This window comes from Augochlora pura, chromosome 3 (genome assembly GCF_028453695.1).
Source record: "Augochlora pura isolate Apur16 chromosome 3, APUR_v2.2.1, whole genome shotgun sequence".
NCBI classification, from domain to species: Eukaryota; Metazoa; Arthropoda; class Insecta; order Hymenoptera; family Halictidae; genus Augochlora; species Augochlora pura.
Window position 1 is genome coordinate 15,300,781 of NC_135774.1, and position 18,061 is coordinate 15,318,841.

At 50.8% G+C, this 18,061-nt stretch overlaps 1 protein-coding gene across 1 annotated transcript in view; it reads right to left on the minus strand.

The window, feature by feature from the left end:
- Positions 1 to 1,076: 1,076 nt before the first annotated feature.
- LOC144467585 (uncharacterized) overlaps positions 1,077 to 18,061 on the minus strand; it is a 79,720-nt gene continuing 62,735 nt past the window's right edge. Inside the window, exons 4-7 of the mRNA XM_078176450.1 lie at positions 11,114 to 11,302; positions 2,755 to 2,944; positions 2,316 to 2,608; positions 1,077 to 1,721 (exon numbers count right to left, since the gene is read on the minus strand). Coding sequence (XP_078032576.1) covers positions 1,164 to 1,721; positions 2,316 to 2,608; positions 2,755 to 2,944; positions 11,114 to 11,302 — 1,230 coding nt within the window. The 3' untranslated portion in view covers positions 1,077 to 1,163. The remainder of the gene's footprint in view (positions 1,722 to 2,315; positions 2,609 to 2,754; positions 2,945 to 11,113; positions 11,303 to 18,061) is intronic.

Below are 18,061 nucleotides of genomic sequence, written 5' to 3' on the forward strand. Positions count from 1 at the left end.
ATTTCGACCGGCGCCGCGGAATATCCGCGGGCGTGTTGCCGCGAAGAAGCGGCGCGACCAGGATCGATACGGTTCCAGGGACGGAGGAGGGATTGTTCGCGACCGGTTGATTTCCAGAGGCGGACTTCCGGCGGCCGACCGCGGAGTCTCGGAAATTTTCCTGGCACCCTCCGGTTCCTCTGCATTTTAAACGAGCCCCGGGGGGCTTTTTCTCGTGGAACAGAGGCGGCTCCGGTTCCCACTCTCTCTCTCTCTCCCTCTCTCTTCCTTTCTCTCTCCTGGCAAACAGTCGAGGCTCGTTGTATCGTGTTCCACGGAGCGTTCCACCGGGCGCCGCGACGTTCCGAGCGGTTCCGTGCGGCTGCGGTTGGTCCGCGCGCGCGCGCGCGCTCACGCAGCCGCGGAATCCGCAGCGCCGCGTCGAGTTCGTTAGCCGGCGATTGTTCTCCGCGGTTCGTACATCCGAGCTTTGGTAAATTTAACGGGTCGGGTTGGGTTCGAATGCGAGCAACGCAGAGTGAAGGAGAGAGACGGAGAGAGACGGAGAGACGAGAGAAGAGACGAGGACAGGAGAAACGTGCGAGAGATTGAGGGGGATATATAGAGGTAGAGGGAGAGGGCGGTAGTGCGAGAGGGATGGAAAATGGATGGAGCCAAGGGCTGCGAAACTGCGGGGAATCATTAGGATATATTGTCAATTCCGAGCGCTTTGAGTCCTCTGCCAGTGCCGTGCCGCGAGCCGCAGGCACCCCAGCAATTTGTCCGGATCGGTATCGCGGACCGGTGATTTTCTTCGATGATTTTATCGCCGGCGAACACGGCCACCCTCCGTCCACTCCGCCGCGGGAAACTGCCGTCGCGGAAACGCGACAGCTAGCCGGAACCGTTCGCTTCCTCCGAGTCTCGCCTGGCCGAAGTTAACCGGCGCAGATGAGTATTCACGGCCGTGATAGTAGCGGCGCTGACGGATCGCGTATCTACAACGAGTTCCTTCGGCCGGTTAAACGAGAGTGCCTTCGTCGTTTTGATTTCGCTCCGTGCTCTCTTCCCCGGCTGCGACCTGCTCCCGTAGAAAGTCGCCGGGGACCTCCGGCGTTTACGATCGTTCGATGTCCTGCCGTTTCGACGATAGTCGGATCAAGTTGATGATCGCGCCAGCCTCATTAACTCTCCTTCTCCTCGATGGGGCTGACTTCGTTCTGGAGCAGCTCGAACTTCGGGCTCAGCCCCGGCAATATGCTCTTGGTGCTGGTCTTCAGCTGGTTGTAGATGTCCATTGACTTCTTCCGGTCCAGGTCCAGGCTCTCCTCGATCAGTCGCGGCGGGATGCTCCCGCTTCGCTTGTGGCTGGGAACGAACGTGCTGCCCTCCGGCTTCTGGTCCTTCGGCCTCTCCTCCTTGTGCTCCGGCGTCAGCGTGCCGTTGCCCAGCTTCCGTTGCTGCTCCTGGAACGTGTCCTCCTGCACGTCGTCCTTCAACAACGCCCCCGTGATCACCGGCTTGCTCTCGAGCTTCGCGACCTCGTTCGCCGCCGTCGCCACCGCCGCCGCTTTCGGATCGTCGACCTCCGGCTTCTTCGGCGTCGCTCCGTTCACCTGCAGGTTCGGGTTCGAGCGGACCGTGTCCGTCGAGACGCTCGCGTCCGTCGAGTCCTGCTGGTCCATCGAGCCGCCGGAACCCTGCGACACGTCCAGGTTGTTCCGCTTGCCGGGTATCGACGGCTGAAACGGGAGCTTCGTTATCCGAGGAGACCCGAGCCGTCCGTGGGATGTACACCCTCGTTGGAAAGCATTAGGACGCTTGTTCGTTCCGTGTAAATTCCGTTATGACAGATGTTTGAATAAATTAACATTTATGAAGTTTATGAAGTTACGAAGTATTATTAAGACGACTCAGGGACGTCTTTGTGATATCTGAGACAGTGTACACCGAGATATTCTGAGCAACTGAGACATCCTGTATATACCTACTTCTCGCAGTTTAATATAATTAACCTCTTAGCTGGAGACGACGGAATTCATAAATTTCGCACATCTTGGATTAATTCTCGAACAACTAGAGGAACCGCGCTCACTGCGATCGATAAAACACGTGCAAAATTGATCCGAAAAATAGATCGATGCAGGTCTAAATAATTAATATTCGAAAAAATCAAAGATTCAAAGATGAATTGATTTAAATTCGAAGAATTAGAAGAATTTCCTATCAGACTGTCATATCTGTTTAATTTCCTGCAAGCGTCCCATTACTATCCGAGGAGGGTGTACAAGGGACGGATCCCGGGATCCATCCCCGGAATAAATGGGTTTACTCACGCTCTCGTCGCCGTCCTTCTCCATGCTGGAGGTTTTCGACACGTTCAACAGCGTCTTCTCGGTGTCCGGCGACTTATCGAATTCCACCCACTTCGAGGCGCCCTCCAGCTTCCGGGAAAGCGTATCGGACTCGTAACTATCGCCGTAGACCGGATAGCCCAGATGGCCGGCATCGTACTCGACTTGATTTCCATAACGATAGCTGGGATTCACGGAGCCCTGGCTGGAGATCGAGAGATCGGACTGGGACAGTCCGGTGTTCGTGCTGCCGAACAGTCTCGTGTTCTCGAAACCTGCACCGCGGAGATAGGGCCACGGCTAAATTAATTGCTCCAACGGACAACAACAACGGCGGGGCGCGGGAACGGTTTCCCGTGGCGGGGGAGCTAGGGAGGGGGAGTGGTCGGGCGTGGGCGATTGTACGGGCATTTTTCGATACCGGATGATCGATCCTCCGGAATTTCTTCTCGGTGCACGAGGGCCTGCTGGTCGGTGACGTCTGCGGTCACGTCGTCGGCGGAGCCTTTATTGGGCTTGGCGTCGTCCGGCTGATAGCTGGCCTGCACCTCCACCACGAACGAGCACCCGTTATCTTGGTACCTGCGGTTTCTATTATCCTCCATCGTCACCTAAAACACCAATCCCGTCCGGTTCGTTAGCGTTTTTCCCAGGGCTGCGGCGCGGCCGCTGCGGCGCGGAAAAAAAGGAGCCGTTTATTACCGGGGGGGAGGGCCTCGTAAAAAACTCGGGCGCTCGCCCGGCGGACGGACATTAATCAACACCGGGGTGAGAGAGAGAGAGAGAGAGAGAGAGAGAGAGAGAGAGAATGGAGTCCGCGGGAGAGCCGGAGCATTCGGCGGCGACGTTCGTCTCGAGCCCGGACAGACTATTTCACGGGGAATCGATACAACGCTGGTACACCGTTGATTTATTCGGGGCGCACGAGGGGTTGTCAAACATCGGCGGGGCGGCAGCCGGCCGATAAAAGCGGACGCGCGGAACGCCGAACAATGCGCCGCATCGAAACTAGGAAATTAATTTCCACTCCGTAGATTTCCTGGCCGATGTTTCTAGTTTACCCGTACAGCCCTCTCCCCGCGCCCGGCCCGCCCCCCGCCGCCCGAGGGTGTATAAACGCGACCGCCCGCGGTAGCCACTCGACTCGACAGACCACAGAATTAGTTCCCGCTATTGTTCCGGGGGCGGACCGGCTTCCTCGGTCCGACTCTCGTTTCTCTCTGTTCCGCGCTCGCAAGCCGGCCGTCTCTGCCCGCGTCCGCGCCGCGCGTCGGCTTTGAGTTATCGGGGACCGGGTCGGAATCGTGGCTCGCCGGGAAATCTTCGGCGAACCCGTCGTTCACAGGCATTCCCCCGACGTCGAGGGTGTCCGACGGAACTGATTCCGCTCGCCGCAAATCGCCCGGCGATCGGTTAATTTACCGAGCTTCAAATTACTGTCGGGCTCAGGCGCCGGTGTTCGAGCAGTCGCCGCGTCGAGAGAGCACGCGCCCGCTTTCCGTAAGCTATTCGCAAGCGAAAGGTGTTTTGCAACGCTTTCGACGGAGAGACCCGGGTCCCGCGAGGGCGGCGAAGTTTTTCATGGTAAAAGGAGAAGTCGCGAGGAAAGTTGCTCCGAAGGAATAAACGAATTTGGAGCAATGATCGCGCCCCGGCAACTTCCAGCTCCGCGGTGCCGGAAGGAATTGAACGGATGGGACAGTTTCGACCCCTCCGCCGTCGCGGCTAGGACAAAGAAATGGTAAAGGGGGAGCCCCGAAGTGCCTCCTACTATTCCCGGATTCTTCCACGAGGAAAACTGTATCCCCGAGGCGTCGTACATGCTCGTCGCCGCCCCGCGACCCGGTCTCGCAGTTTTTCACCGGCCGTCGCAAAGTGCCGACTCGGTTCGGCCGTCTACGATTCCCCCACCGCTCGATCCTCCCATACGTCGAACAACGAATCACCCACGCGAGACGACGTTTTCCACCCTGGAAGAAATCCGAACTGTGTCAGCGACCGACGTGTACCCTTTTTAGTACTCTTTCGTTAACTCCCGTACTTTGTCGGGACTCACCGAGTCCAGTTTTTTTTCGGGAATATTTATCATCTGGATGTCGAATGCAATTGCCAACTTTTGAAACATCTTTGTGCAGGTTGTCTATTTGTTATCTTCCTTTTTGTGATTGGTTGTTAATATTAAAAAGTAGAATGTTAATATTAGAAAATATAATGTTAATATTAAGAAGTATAATATTAATAGTAAAAAGTATAATATTAATATTAAAAAGCCAATAATATTAATATTAAAAAGCCAATAATAATAATATTAAAAAGCCAATAATATTAATATTAAAAAACCAATAATAACAATTTTAAAAAGCCAATAATATTAATATTCAAAAGCCAATAATATTGAAGGTATTAATGTAATACTGGACAGCTATATTAACTCTTTGCACTCGAGTGATGACTCTGAGGCACTAAAATTTGTATAGCTCATTCCAAAATCATTTTTGTATTATGAAAAATTAGATTTGAAAAATTATTAGAAGTATAACAGTTGTGGCATGAATTACAAGATTCAATTTCACATGCATAAAATACATTTTGTCATATAAAATGGAAATGCTGTATGTCAGAAGAGTTATTTTAGAATTCCAGTTAAAATGGTTTCGAGTGCAAAGGGTTAATATCAAAAATATCAAACGAATGACCGAAAATGAATGTTAATCTAATAAAAGTCGAGTTCGAAGAAGTATCTCTTGGAAAAATCAAAATAATTTTTTTTATTCTCAAAACCTGTTTTAATTGTTTTTAATGTTTCAAAATGTTTTTAACCTTTACCCTGAGTCGGTTTAATCTTTGCTCTCAACCGACGATAAGCGTTGAAATAAGAGCAACACCACTGCCCTTTGATTCCCCGAAACACGGGGCCGATGCCGGTCGTCCGTTTCCGGCGTCGTTCGTTTTAGGCGTTTCGCGCCCCATGAAAGGAAAATGGGTGGCGAAAGGGTGGCGTTCGTTCCGCTTCGGAAGCCGAGCTCGGAATCTCAGGCGGCATGGAGTGGCGTCCGGGGTCATTTTCGGGAAGGCAACTCGCCGGAAACAGCCGTAATTCAGGGCCTCGAGAGTGCAGCTAACTCCTAAGGGCAACTCGCGTTTCACGCGAAGCGACCCGGGCCGACCCGATGGAACTGCTGCGGCACCGCTCTTCCCGGCCGGCGATTATTAAAAATTATACCGTGCCCGTGTTTCGGGCAATTGCTTGACGTTTGCTCGAAACGGGCCCCAGCGTCGAATTGAAATGCAAATTGCGGCACCGCGGAACATGGCTCCGCGGCGGTGCCAACGGCGCTCCGCCACCGTAGGGCACCCCGTGCGGCACCCTGCGCGCGAAATTAGCGCTCTTGCCGCGGACGCGTAGGCGTGCGCTGGCCACGCTGCGACGCCACACGTATAAATAATGTCTGCCTATCGAGACCGCGGAGAGAGAGAGAGAGCGAGAGAGAGAGAGAGAGAGAGAGAGAGAGAGAGAGAGGCCGTAGGAGAGCGACGCTTCGCCGAGGATTTAATCTTCCACGTGATAAATTAATCGATGCGCGAGACTGATGATCACGCGTTACTGATCCCGGATGCTCTACTAAACGGATGACGTGTCCGTACCCCTTTTCCAGCCCGCTATTTATACACGCTGACAGCTAATAACCTGCTATAACCCGAATTTTTTATAACTTTATCAGATCGATGATACAGATGCAAACCAAGAGCCAACGAACGCGCGGCGCACCTCGACGTTTATAGTTCGAAGGAACCGGATTGATCGATCGACCACGAACCGAGAATTAAACGACGGAACATTTTGACGGAAATATAATGCAACCCTTTGCCGACGAGTATTTTTAAAGTACTGAGAATAATTCACTTGAAGAAAGAGGTTATCTACCAAAGATCTTAATGATACGTGAAACGAACAATATCTATTCTAATCTTTTCTTATTTACGTAAAATAAAATATATGTTATATGATATATGCTTCTGACGTCGTCGATACGTCGACACATTCAGCCTTGAAGGGTTAACCCTTTGTACTGCGAAGCTCTCCCTGATATTCCTATCGATATATTCCAATTTTTATTATATATAAATTTTATTATATATACTATTAGGTCGTTCGGAAAGTCGTTTCGTTTTTTTCTTGGTGGAAATGAAACACAATAGATTACTAAACAAAATCTATTGCAAAGAATCGAACAAAATATTTAGCAAACAAGACTTACTACATCAGTTGTCCAATTATATAATGATTGTGCAGCTTAAGCGTGAAGTTGGCTGTGAAAAAATTAAGTCTTTTCTTGGGAAAAACGAAATTACATTCCGAACAACCCAATAAAACTAAAATTGGAATATAACAAATCCATGAGACGTAAACTATACATTTAAAAAATTACTGAACGAAATTATAAAAGATCGCAAGCATATTAACCGCGTCAGTCAAACGACAACAGTTACACCCCGGTTATGGATGGACCCGAGCACCATGGTCCAAGACCCGATCAACTCTGCCGGAAACGTTCTTCCACGTCCCCGAGAAGCGCGTTCGCGAGGAAACGTAGCTGGAAATTTCGCGCGGCTCTATGGCTGGCGTAAATTCCCGCGTCGTAGAGCGGCAACCGACGAATCGGCCCGGAATTCAGCGCGCGATTCCTTTTTACGATCGCGCCACGGCCGTAGCCGCGCTCTCTCTCCGCGGCTTTCCCCGCGTTATTATATCCGCGGGGGGAAGGCCACTCGAGCCGCGAGGGTTAATTTCTTCGTTACGTTTGCTCCGACGGTGAAACAAGTGGACCGATAGGAGCAAACACCCCGAGCATCGAGTGGCCTCCGGCGGAGCGCCACTTCATCCGAAAGAAGCACTCGTGGCCGCGATGGAGCGAGTGTTTCTCGAATTCTGAGAGTATTCCGCGCGACCGAGGGTGAACGCCGCACAGTTTGGCGCCGCGCCAGGTATTACGCCGTGGCATCCGAGGCATCCGCTGTGTGTGTGTGTGTGTGTCTGTCTGTCTGCTCCTTGCGCCCGGTGTCTCGCCCTTTTCCATCTCCCACCGATCGTGTCGCGCGGTTTTCGCGTTCCGGAAGCAGCCGCGACGCCACCCCGGGCCCAGGTGTCCGCGAGAAGAGCCTATCTTTTGCCAAGCGAAGGTTCAAACGCTCCGCAGGAAACAGTTCGTTGGAACGATCCTTTAACCCCTTCGCCGTCGACGCTCTTTTTATCTCGGAATTTTCGACAACGTTGTAGAATTCAATTTCCCTAGGCAAATTTACAGACTATTTGGAACTCCGCTGGAAATATTGCAACTGCTCCTACGTGCCGTATAATTGCGGCATTATCCGTGCACGCGGCTCCCACGAAATAGTTCGCATTCTCTTTCATCGCGTTCGTACCGTTCCACTCACCCGACTCGGCAAACGTGTTCCCGTTCGTTGCCCGTTTCAAAGCGACTTTGCTGATAATTTAAATAAAAAAATTGTACATCCACCGCCTCGATTGTCCGGATGGACTGCGGCGAAATAAATGTTCGATAATGAAACGGTGATTCGGTTTCAGCGACGGTTTTAATTTTTATTAATTTACCAACTCCGCGTTCCTCGCTGTTTCGCTTTTCGCGTCGAATTATTCAATTTCCCTTGGTCCGAAATATTAAGAGGGTGTATCGAATACAACGTGTAATAATATAAATAAATAAATAAATAAATAACAAAGCACGATTTAAATGTCAGGTTTAATTATTAATCGTCGCGAATGTAACGAGCAAAGGAAGTTCTGTTGCCGTGTGCCACGCTGCATTCTTTACGATGCCTCGTTCTTTCACAGGCAGTGTATTCTTCGGTCTTAAACTGGTTATAAAAAATAACTTTTATACGCGGCGGTACACGCGACCTGAATGGAAAGTTCAACGTGTACCGTCGGCGTGTACACGTGGCACAGAACGTGTTAACCCCTTGGCCTACCCATTTCTTTCCTTCCAACGTTAATTACATCTTCGTCGTCGTTAATAATTTTTACAGCGGTGGAAAAATTTATACCGCTTTCCACGTTAATTACGATAAATACTTCTGATGGTGAGATAATTTATATTTATTGTTCGCCTGTATTAACGTTGATCAAACTAATCGAAATGACTGTTCCCTGATTTTTTCTTTTTACAATTCTCGATGTTATAAACATATTTCTTCGGTCAGTTTTTAAGTAACTTCTACAAGTAATAATAATTATAAGAAATAATATATATTCAATAATAATTATAAGGAATTATAATTATAAGAGATAATATATATTCAATAATAATTATAAGAAATTATTATAATAATTATAAAAAATTATAGGAAGTTTAAATAAATCCAATCTTGGCACTGTTATAAAATAATATACATTAATCGCGATTAGAGCTCGGTAATTCTAGCGTTAATACTAAGAACGAAAATGCTAATAAGAGATAAATTGATTCCGATTGCGACGTAAAATATAGAAATAACGTCAACGTGTAACAGACCCTATATTCCGTGTTAAAGTGCAAAAGGTTAATGCAAAAGTCAATGTCGAACCTGTCGTGACCCGTGACCGGGAAGGGTATAAAATATCGAGTAAATCGAGGAGTCCGTTCGATCACCGACCGGCATTTTCTCCCTCCACGCCCGTCCCCCCTCCTCGACTGTCACACAAGAGAGGACCATCGAAAAGCAGGCGAACGGCGGTGAAACGAGAGAAGAGTCGAAGAAAGGTATCCTCTGCCTTATCACTGCGGACGACTGCGTGCCAGCGAACTCCCACCGTTTATCCGTCGATTAACGGACTCGCTGCTCGTTCGGCGGACTTACCCGGGATTTGAGGTCGCCCCGGATCCAGGCGGTTAGAGGATCCAGGAGGGACACGTCTTCCACGGTGTATCCTGTTGCGGGATTTAGGGCGGGTTCGCGGCCAGGGAAGTCGCGCGACGGGGAAGAATACACGAGATCCCGGGGAGAGATCGTTTCGCGGCGGAACTTTCACCTGCATTAATTGGAATAGTTACACCGGCGTCGTTCGTGTAATTTTACGAGATTTAGCGTTTGGGGAGGGGCGCGGGAAACGAGGAAGAGGGAGGGAGGGAGGGAGGGGGTGGAGGGGGCACGGTAAGCCGATGGATTTCGAGAATCCCCGGCAAGATGAGTTTCCGCGGATAAGCCTCGGCTGGTAAGTAGGACGATAGGCGGCGGCGAAATTGCCTGGTAACCTTCGACCTTACGGGGCTGTACAGTCCCGATAATTGCGAGCCTGTTATCCCTGTCAAAGGGGAACCACCGGCCGGCCTGCGGCCCGAGCGAGAACCGCCCGCGATCGCGGATCGATTTCACGGCGCACCGCGCGTCTCTCGCCGGCAACTTGTACGCCGCGGTGGAAAACGCGCGGAGGAATCGGTCGGAGGACCCTCGACGGCGATCAATCGCCGCGACGGCGGCGGCGGCAGCCGTGGAAAGAGTGTCGCGCGGATCCGTGCGTGCCGATGCCGGCTAATTGGCCGCGGCCGGCAATACCGTTCCGTTTTCTCCGGGCCCGATTCGTCGAATCGACGACCTTTCGCTCACCTGTTGCGCCCTTATTGTGCCCCCGCGTGCCGATTATACCGTCGCCCCTCGTCGCGCGGCTAGGCGCCTCGCCCGAGAACCGAGGCTCTTTTGTTCAGTGAGCGCGCGCCCGCGCGCGCGGGCGTCCTGTCCGCGCGGCTAATCGAGAATGAATTCTGGAACACGCCGGCCTGCGAAAGGGCCGATCGACGTTTGTTAAATTCCGCTCCGGGGGCCACCCCGGCTGTCTCGTTTCCGCCCGACAATTAACCCCGCCGTGGAAGTTTCACGGCGCAGCCCGAAACGGAAACGTCCACCGTTGTCCGAGCGGATCGATTTTCCGTAGCCGGCGACCCCGGCGCGCACGGCTTTTCCTTCGAACTCTCACGTCCGCCGGCCCTTCTTCTACCGGTCGAACCTAATTAACGGCCCTTTTAGACGCACCGCGCGCACTCTCTCTCTCTCTCTCTCTCTTTCTCTTTCTCTCGCTCTATCTCTCTTTATCGCTCTCTCTTTATTTCTCTTTCTTATCCTCGCGCCTTGTTCCGTCCCACAGGCGAAACTTTATCTTCGCAAGCGGCCCTGCCGACGTTTCAGTTATTACGCGGATCACGAAATGCGCCCCGTCCATCTCGCCTCCTCCCTATCTCGCGGATCGCTAATGAACCGGGCTTCCAATTATCGGTGAATTCCATTTAATTGGATCCGCGGCGGAAGTCCTTTTGTCCGGCAACAAAATCGGCCACCCGACCCGCGCCGGCCGACCTACCCCCTCCCACCCGGGTGCATCGCCCTCGAAATAGTTCACGCCTGGACCCGAGGAAACTCTTTCCAGCGAACATCTCTCGCCGGAAGAACGAACGACCCCTTTACTATCTCTCCCTCTCTCTCGCTCGCTTTTTCTCTCGCGCGCTCTTTTTCTCTCTCTCTCGCTTTTTCTCTCCCGCAGGTATCCGGTTACAATGGAGGATCCCGGGAGGACTTCGGCGACGAAACAGAAAGCCAAAGGAAATTCGAGGAATCAGAAGATTGGAGTATCCGTAGTTTTCGGCGAGAGGGCACGGCGCCATCGTCCGCGCAGCCCTTTCGCACACAATCAGCCGCGCCTCAAAGACCCCGAGAGTCATTTTCCAGCGCGCAAAGAGGCCCGGCTATTACCACGGCGAACCCCCCGGGGAGAGAGCCCGCGTACTCACCGTTCTCTCCTCCGTCTCGACGATGAGATGGTTGTCCTTGAGGGTGAGGGTGATGATGTTCCCGTTAGCATTTTTATTCGGGTGATTCGCCGGCGGAGTGTACTCCACCGGGGCCGCGTTCGCCACGTTCACCTCCTCCAACACCTCCGTCTCGCAGATGTACCTGGGGCCGTCGAGCCCGTTCACCAACTGAAAATTAAACCAAGAGGGCGGTCGGTGTCTGTTCTGTTGAGAAGGTCGTGGTTTTTGCGTGTGGGATCGACGGTAAAAGGAAAATTAAGGTAAACCGAAAAGCAGCGGAAACGTGGGAAGTGGGGTTGAAGTAATTTGAAAATTAATGTTTAATTAATATGTGATTAAAATACGTGGAAATGTATTCGTTCGCAACTTGGTAAGGTTGCAGAATGCATTTCTGTGTAGAAAATTAGCTAGATATGAATGTGAGAGTTTAAATGTTTATGTAGTCATAAGTTAGAGTAAAATGGAATATGTTGCTGTACGAGGGTGGCAAGGGGTGGAAAACAGTGAAGATGGGATCGGAGACAGAAGCAGTATTTTATCAAGTTTTGTCAAATTATGTAATTCTTTGTATGTTACTTTTATGCTGACAAATCAGTTAGGGGTTCAGTAGCATAATAAAAAAAGGATCTAGAAGAATTGTACAGAAGTCAAATATTTCAAATAGTAATTCTTGTTGCAGCAAAGATCTGTGAACAGTGATCGAAATGGCACACGAGCTGGGACCATTTCGATCATTTCAATTTTATACGAAAGTGTAAGAAAGTAAACGATGCACTTTACACACTTAACGTCTACTTAACATTCTAATTAAAATCTAAAAAACAGAGCTTACATAAATCGCACAATAAATCCTTATTCGTCAAAAAATTAATACCAAACAAGCACACAAACTGATCGAACGACAAGATAACTACGACCGAAGGACCGATCCGTTCTCGAGAAAGAAAACCACCCGCCCCCCGTGTCCAAATAAATCTCGCGAAAGCCTCGAGCGTCCACTCGAGCCCCCGAACAACCGCTCCTAATTTCGAATAGCATCGAACGAAGAAGAAGAGGAGGAGGAAGGTAAAAGTGACAGAGCGTTTCATTCGCTTGGATAACCGAACTTCTGCCAACTTTTAAAACGCGAGGTTACATTTCACGATTGCGGCCGAGGAGATCCGGTGAGACGTCGTAGCCGTCTTCTTGGGGCGGCGAGGGGAGGGGGGGGGGGGGGGGGGGGGTGGCCGAGGTGGATGCTGGTTGTTCGACGGGACGTTGAACCCGGCGAACTTCGATTCCCTTTTGGTTCTTCGGGAACTTTTGCCTCGTTACGGGCGCCGCGGAACTGGGTCAAGGGATAGAGGGGGGAGGTAGGGGGTAGGGGTGGTTGGTGCGCGAGGTATATATCCGAGGAAGCATTCGCAGCGGCGCGGCAGATGGATCCGCGGCGTCCCCGGCTCCCGCAGGAGGCGCCGAATAACGGAAGAGCAGGGTTATCTGTCAAGGAAATTGACAGGGAGACGGGGAGACCGGCACACGCCCGAAACTTCCTTTCCACCGGGCAACTTGGTGAAACAGAAATTCATCATTCCGTTCCGGCCTCGCGCCGTAGCTTGCTCGCGGCTAAACCGCGCGCCGCCCCTGGAGACGCGGCGGCGGCGGTGGCGGCGTTAGGCGTCGTTCCAGGTGGCTCTCGTCGATTTTTGTCGCCGGTGCACGGCGACGCCTCGTTCGGCGAACGACGCGGCGCGAGACGGGTGACGCGGCGGGTACGACGCCCGATAAGAGGAGATAGCAGATAGAAGAATGTAATATCAGAAGGCGGCGCGCGGCTTCGCCGTGCGACACCGCCGATCGCTTTATCGGGGCTAACGAGGAGTGCTTATCGCGTCTAATCTCGCCGGATAGACATCGGTCGCGCTATTTTGCTCGCGTCTTCGGAACACGCTCTCTCTTCGCCGACAGGTTTTTTTATCCGGCTAATGGCCGTCGTGTCGGCGCTACCAGACTGAATCTTTAAATCTGGCGATCATTTGTATTCCCTTTAGGCGACCGGCTACCAATGACTCTTCTGTACCGCGTAGAGGGTGCTTGGGTGTTCTACCAAGTATTTACCGGGTGGCCCATGTAAATGGAATCACTCAAATGCCGGCCGAATTTACGGGCACCCGGAGAAAGAAAAAACGGTTTACTGCGGTCTGAACTGTTTTCCGTGCACCCGTAAACGTCGGGGATATTTACGCGATCCCGTTTAGGTGGCCGACGTGTACCGCCTCGGCGTCTACCCACCGCGCATTGCAGACGCATTCTATTTTACTCGAGTGGCCGATAAACTCCGCGTGCCGTTCCTTGGCGGCGCGACTCGCGCAAAATTATATTTCGCGCTCTGTGACTTTTGCCGGTGCCGGCTGAAACTCCGCGAAATTAAGGCAAGATAATGAGCGCTCTTTTCGCTAAATCGTAATCTTCGATCGATAACGATTTTACTAACTGTTGTTGCACGCTCGAGTACTGAGATACGTACTTTTTTACGAGCTGCTGTAAAATACGGAAATATCAGATTGATCGTCATGAAAGAAAATTTGAAAGATTCCAGTTTCACTTTTTTCGGAAATCTGTTCTCTTTGCCTTCGTTTGCGCTGGTCACAGTATTTGTTTGCCTTTTTCACGGATATTGAATGCGCTAAGGAATAGTCTATCTATAAAGATAATTATTTAATTAGTATTTTAAAATTATTTCTAATATAATGGCATTGCTCTAGATAATTTTAACAACTTTCTCAACTACCTTAATATATTTTATAAATATGAGAAATAGTCGCAGCAATAAAAGATGCGAATTGCTGCGAAGAACTGTAAAACTACGTTGAAGAAATAATAAAACAATGAAATAACGAGTAATAAAATAAAATAGTAATTTCTATATTAGAAACGATCCTCATACAACGTAACGTTACCCTACTTCGTATCACCAAATTAACGCGTTCCGTGCCAAAATTATTCCATTACGTTCCAAAATAAATTTTGTAACAATAAAATTTATATTGAAAAAATTGTTGAACAGTGAAACTGTTGCTACGACTCGTTAATGATCAATCTCGTACGCATAAAAGTGCACTTTATTGCATAGAATAAAAATCCTATGAGCCAGGAAAATGATTTCGCACGCGCAGCTAAAATGGCTTCGAGTGCAACGGGTTAAAATTGGAGGGGCGTGCATCGAGCGACATCAATTCCATCCTCGCGTTGCCCGCGCTCCAGGAAGACATAATAGCGAATAATTCCGCGAGCCGCACGCCGGCGACGGCGCAGTCAAAGTGCTAAGGGCGGAGCTAGGCACCCTTAAAGGATGCTCTTTAGATAATCGATTATTAATTCCACTTTCCAATAAACCGTAGATCAAAGGCGGCCCGGTATCCTCGCGACGACCCAGAACTCGTTGTCCCCTCCTTGAAACGTCGAAACGCGGTCGCTCCGGTGAAGATTGCGCCGGTGTACCACAGGTGTTACGACGCGAGGAAATATCGGCGGCGCGGGCAGCGAGCCACTCGCGTCTGGGAGGAGGCTCGTGTCTTAGGGCGCGCGACCTGATTCTCTGCAACCCTCTCGATCGAGAGGGGGCTGATTGGTCGGCCGTCTGGGCGATCCGTGAGGTGCGAGCGAGCGAGCGGGGGTCACGTTCCGGAGCGTTCGTTAAAGGGGCGACATCGAGAGGGAAATAATTTCCGGGCTCTCGGTCCGCTCTTAACGACTCCTTTATTCCAATTACGACGCCGGCGGACGCCAAGACCGGTGGAAACCGAGGCGACACGCCCGGAATTCACAATTTTTGGCAACCGCCGCCGGTCCTCGCCGGAAACCGCCCGGAATTGGCCGTAACTAACGTCCATTCCGATACAGCGCCCCCGCGGCTCCCTCCCACCCCATCGCGACAGCCGAAGACTTTATCTGTCCGCGCGCCCGTTATCGGTGTTTTCCCGGAGTTCCCCACGCGACACCGCGTTTCCGCGGCCGATCGAAGAAACGGCCGAGTTTCGAGACGACGTCGTCGTCGTCGTCGTCGTCGCGGCAACTATTCCGCCAGGCAAGGAGGTTCTTTCATTTAAATAATTGCCGGGGGTTCGTCGAATGGAAGCTGGCTCTCGCGAGCGGCACCGAACGAGGTCAGAGGTGGCTCGGCTGTTACACGCGGAGTCTGAAGAGGTCCCGGAGACAACCTAACTTCAGTCGACGAGGGTCTCCTCCTCGCGCCGCGCCGCGCCGTCCTCGCCGTCCTCGCCGCGCGGCAGCGCTAACACGATAACGCGCTCGCTAAATTATCCGAGTATTTACTTTGGTAGCGTACCCGGTGCTGGCTAAGCGTCTCCCGGATCGCGCGGCGATTCGATTACGATCCGGGATCGACGGGATTCTCGATGAAGCCGGGGGAGGGGAGGGAGGAGAAAGGGGATCCGGCCCCTCATTACGAGCAATCGCTACCACCCTAATTGGCCCCCGCGATGGAGAACCCATGGCATCTGGTCGGGGGGCCCCGGCCACGCAGAGAGAGAGAGAGAGAGGGAGAGTCCCAGTCAGCAGCGCAAGAAAGTTAGCGCCCGCGCGATCCACCGGCAATCACGAGCAAACTGCCTCTCGGCAAGAAAGTAGCCGGCTAACCGACAATTTACCGGAAATCTCCGTGCCGAATTTTATCGACAGCGCGATCGAAGATCGGCGCGGAGAGCGGGCACGGAGCCGCGACCCTAACCGAGCGCGGGGCGGCCGCCCGAGCCGGTGTTCGAGGAACCCGTACGCTCTCGGGGCCAGGCTCTTCGCGCCGGGGCACGTACCATCTTAATTGTTACCCTCCCTGCCCCGTCCTCCTGCCCGCGGCTCCGGGATTAACGCGATTAAATCTGATTACACGTTTCGTTGGGATAGGCTGAACGGCCACGGACAGCGTTCGTTTCCGTTTAGGCGAACCGTCGATTCCCGGGACCCCACCGAGATTCCGCCAACCCCGTGTTTTACTGCGACGTCAGCGGCGGGACGCGCGCGTTGTGCCGACGAGAACTTTGTCACGGTCTTCGGAATTTACAAGTGTATATCATGTGGATAAAGTACTTGAGACTCGTGGAGAAGACGTGGACATTTGTTTATTAGTAGACCGTGGATTTTAACCCTTTGCAGTCGAAGACATTTCAACTGCAAATCTGATACAATTTTTCTGGCTTCTGGTATTTCTATTTTGTACAACAAAATTCATTCTATGCATACGAAATCGAGTCAACTCAATAAATAAATATTTCAATTTAAGCTTTGGTGATATCTATGAAAATAATTTTGAGAGGTGTTACAACAATTTTAACGCCGCCGTAGAGTCGCCACTCGAGTGCTAAGGATTAATTCTTTTGTTACAGGTGCAGATTTATGTGCAAGAAGACGTGAGAATTGTGTCAGCTCAGTTGAATTTTTATTTTATTTTTGCAAAGAGTAAGCTGTGAACGAAGCTTACCTTTCATAGAGTCTTCTTTTAACCCCTTGCACTATAATAACGAGTCAGACTCGTGACAAGGCTTTCATGCGAAATCTACTAAATATTAATATTATCAATTTCTTTTAAATCGAAATCAAATTTAATTCATCTCTGATCAAAGTTTAAAAATTAAATTAAATAAAAATAGCAGAAGAAACAACAATTCTCTAGTCCTATTATTAAAAATATTAAGAATAAATCAGTGCTAATCAACGCAGCATGAAAGGAATCATAGTGCGAGGGGTTAATAAAAAAAAAATATATAGAAAAGAGAATTTTTAATCACTATAGTGCTGACCTTTATGCAAAACGATCTACATTTTTATTCTGTACTGTTTCCACTTTCAATAATAATGAAATGAAAATATTGTTTTTGAAATTTAATTCATTCAATTCTGTCATAAATGAATAAAATCCTCAGTCTACTAATCAGCGAAAGAAACGTTACGAATGCACAAGAATTAATGAAAATTTTTCAAAATCGTCGACTGACATAAACCGCTGCATTAAACGCGATGGTTGGATAAACTCATAGTAACCGAGACAGAATAGCGTGCCCATGAAAAAAGAAGTCGTCTGGACGCGCGGTTATCCGAGTCGAGAGAATAGCGTTTTTCGCATAATGCGAATCTACCAATTATTCCTCTGAATGGCAAGTTAATGGGGTACTCGTGGTACCGGAAATTAAAGAACGTTCCCGGCCGGAATAAAAATATGTGTAGGAGACGCAGTCAGGGAGAGAGAAGAGTTATGCAGCGACCCGATAGTTATCGATTCGTTAGAGAGGAGAGGAGAGGAGAGGAGAGGGGCGAGGATGCGTTCACGGCGACACCGGAATTAGATTTAAATTGTAATTATGTAATAGGTGGTGAGCTGTATTAAATTGCAGGTCGCGCGACGCCGTAATTGTCGGGCCGGATAATAATTAATTGGGAGCGCAAACTGCGACCTCGGGACAGTCGAACGAAATAACGCTGGAAAACGATAAACGGGCGGCTCGATATCGATCCGCGTGTGGCGCGCGCGCGTGTGTCCCGTCGACGGCCGTCGTCGCGGCCGCGTCCGAGCGGCGCTCTTATTATCCTTGCGTTTCGAGTGGTGTCGGTCGGCCGAAATTCTCGTCATCGGGTTTCCGCGTCCGCGGGGCCGCGTGTAACGCGATCGTTAAACAACGGGGCACTGCAACCGCGGGTGGCTCCCATTGTTACCTCTCCCCAGGAATATCGGCCGATCTCGGCGCGTCCGCGCGACCGTCGCGCGCGCCCAACGAATCGCGGGGCACTTTCAATTTTTACAGAGCGCACTCGACGCGCGTCCTCGACGCGGCCGGCCGTCGATCATAAAAACACCGCGAAATCAGAGTGCTTTATTTAATGGAACGAAGATTGACAATTCCGAATTCATTGTGCTCGTTGATAGCCCCCCCCCCC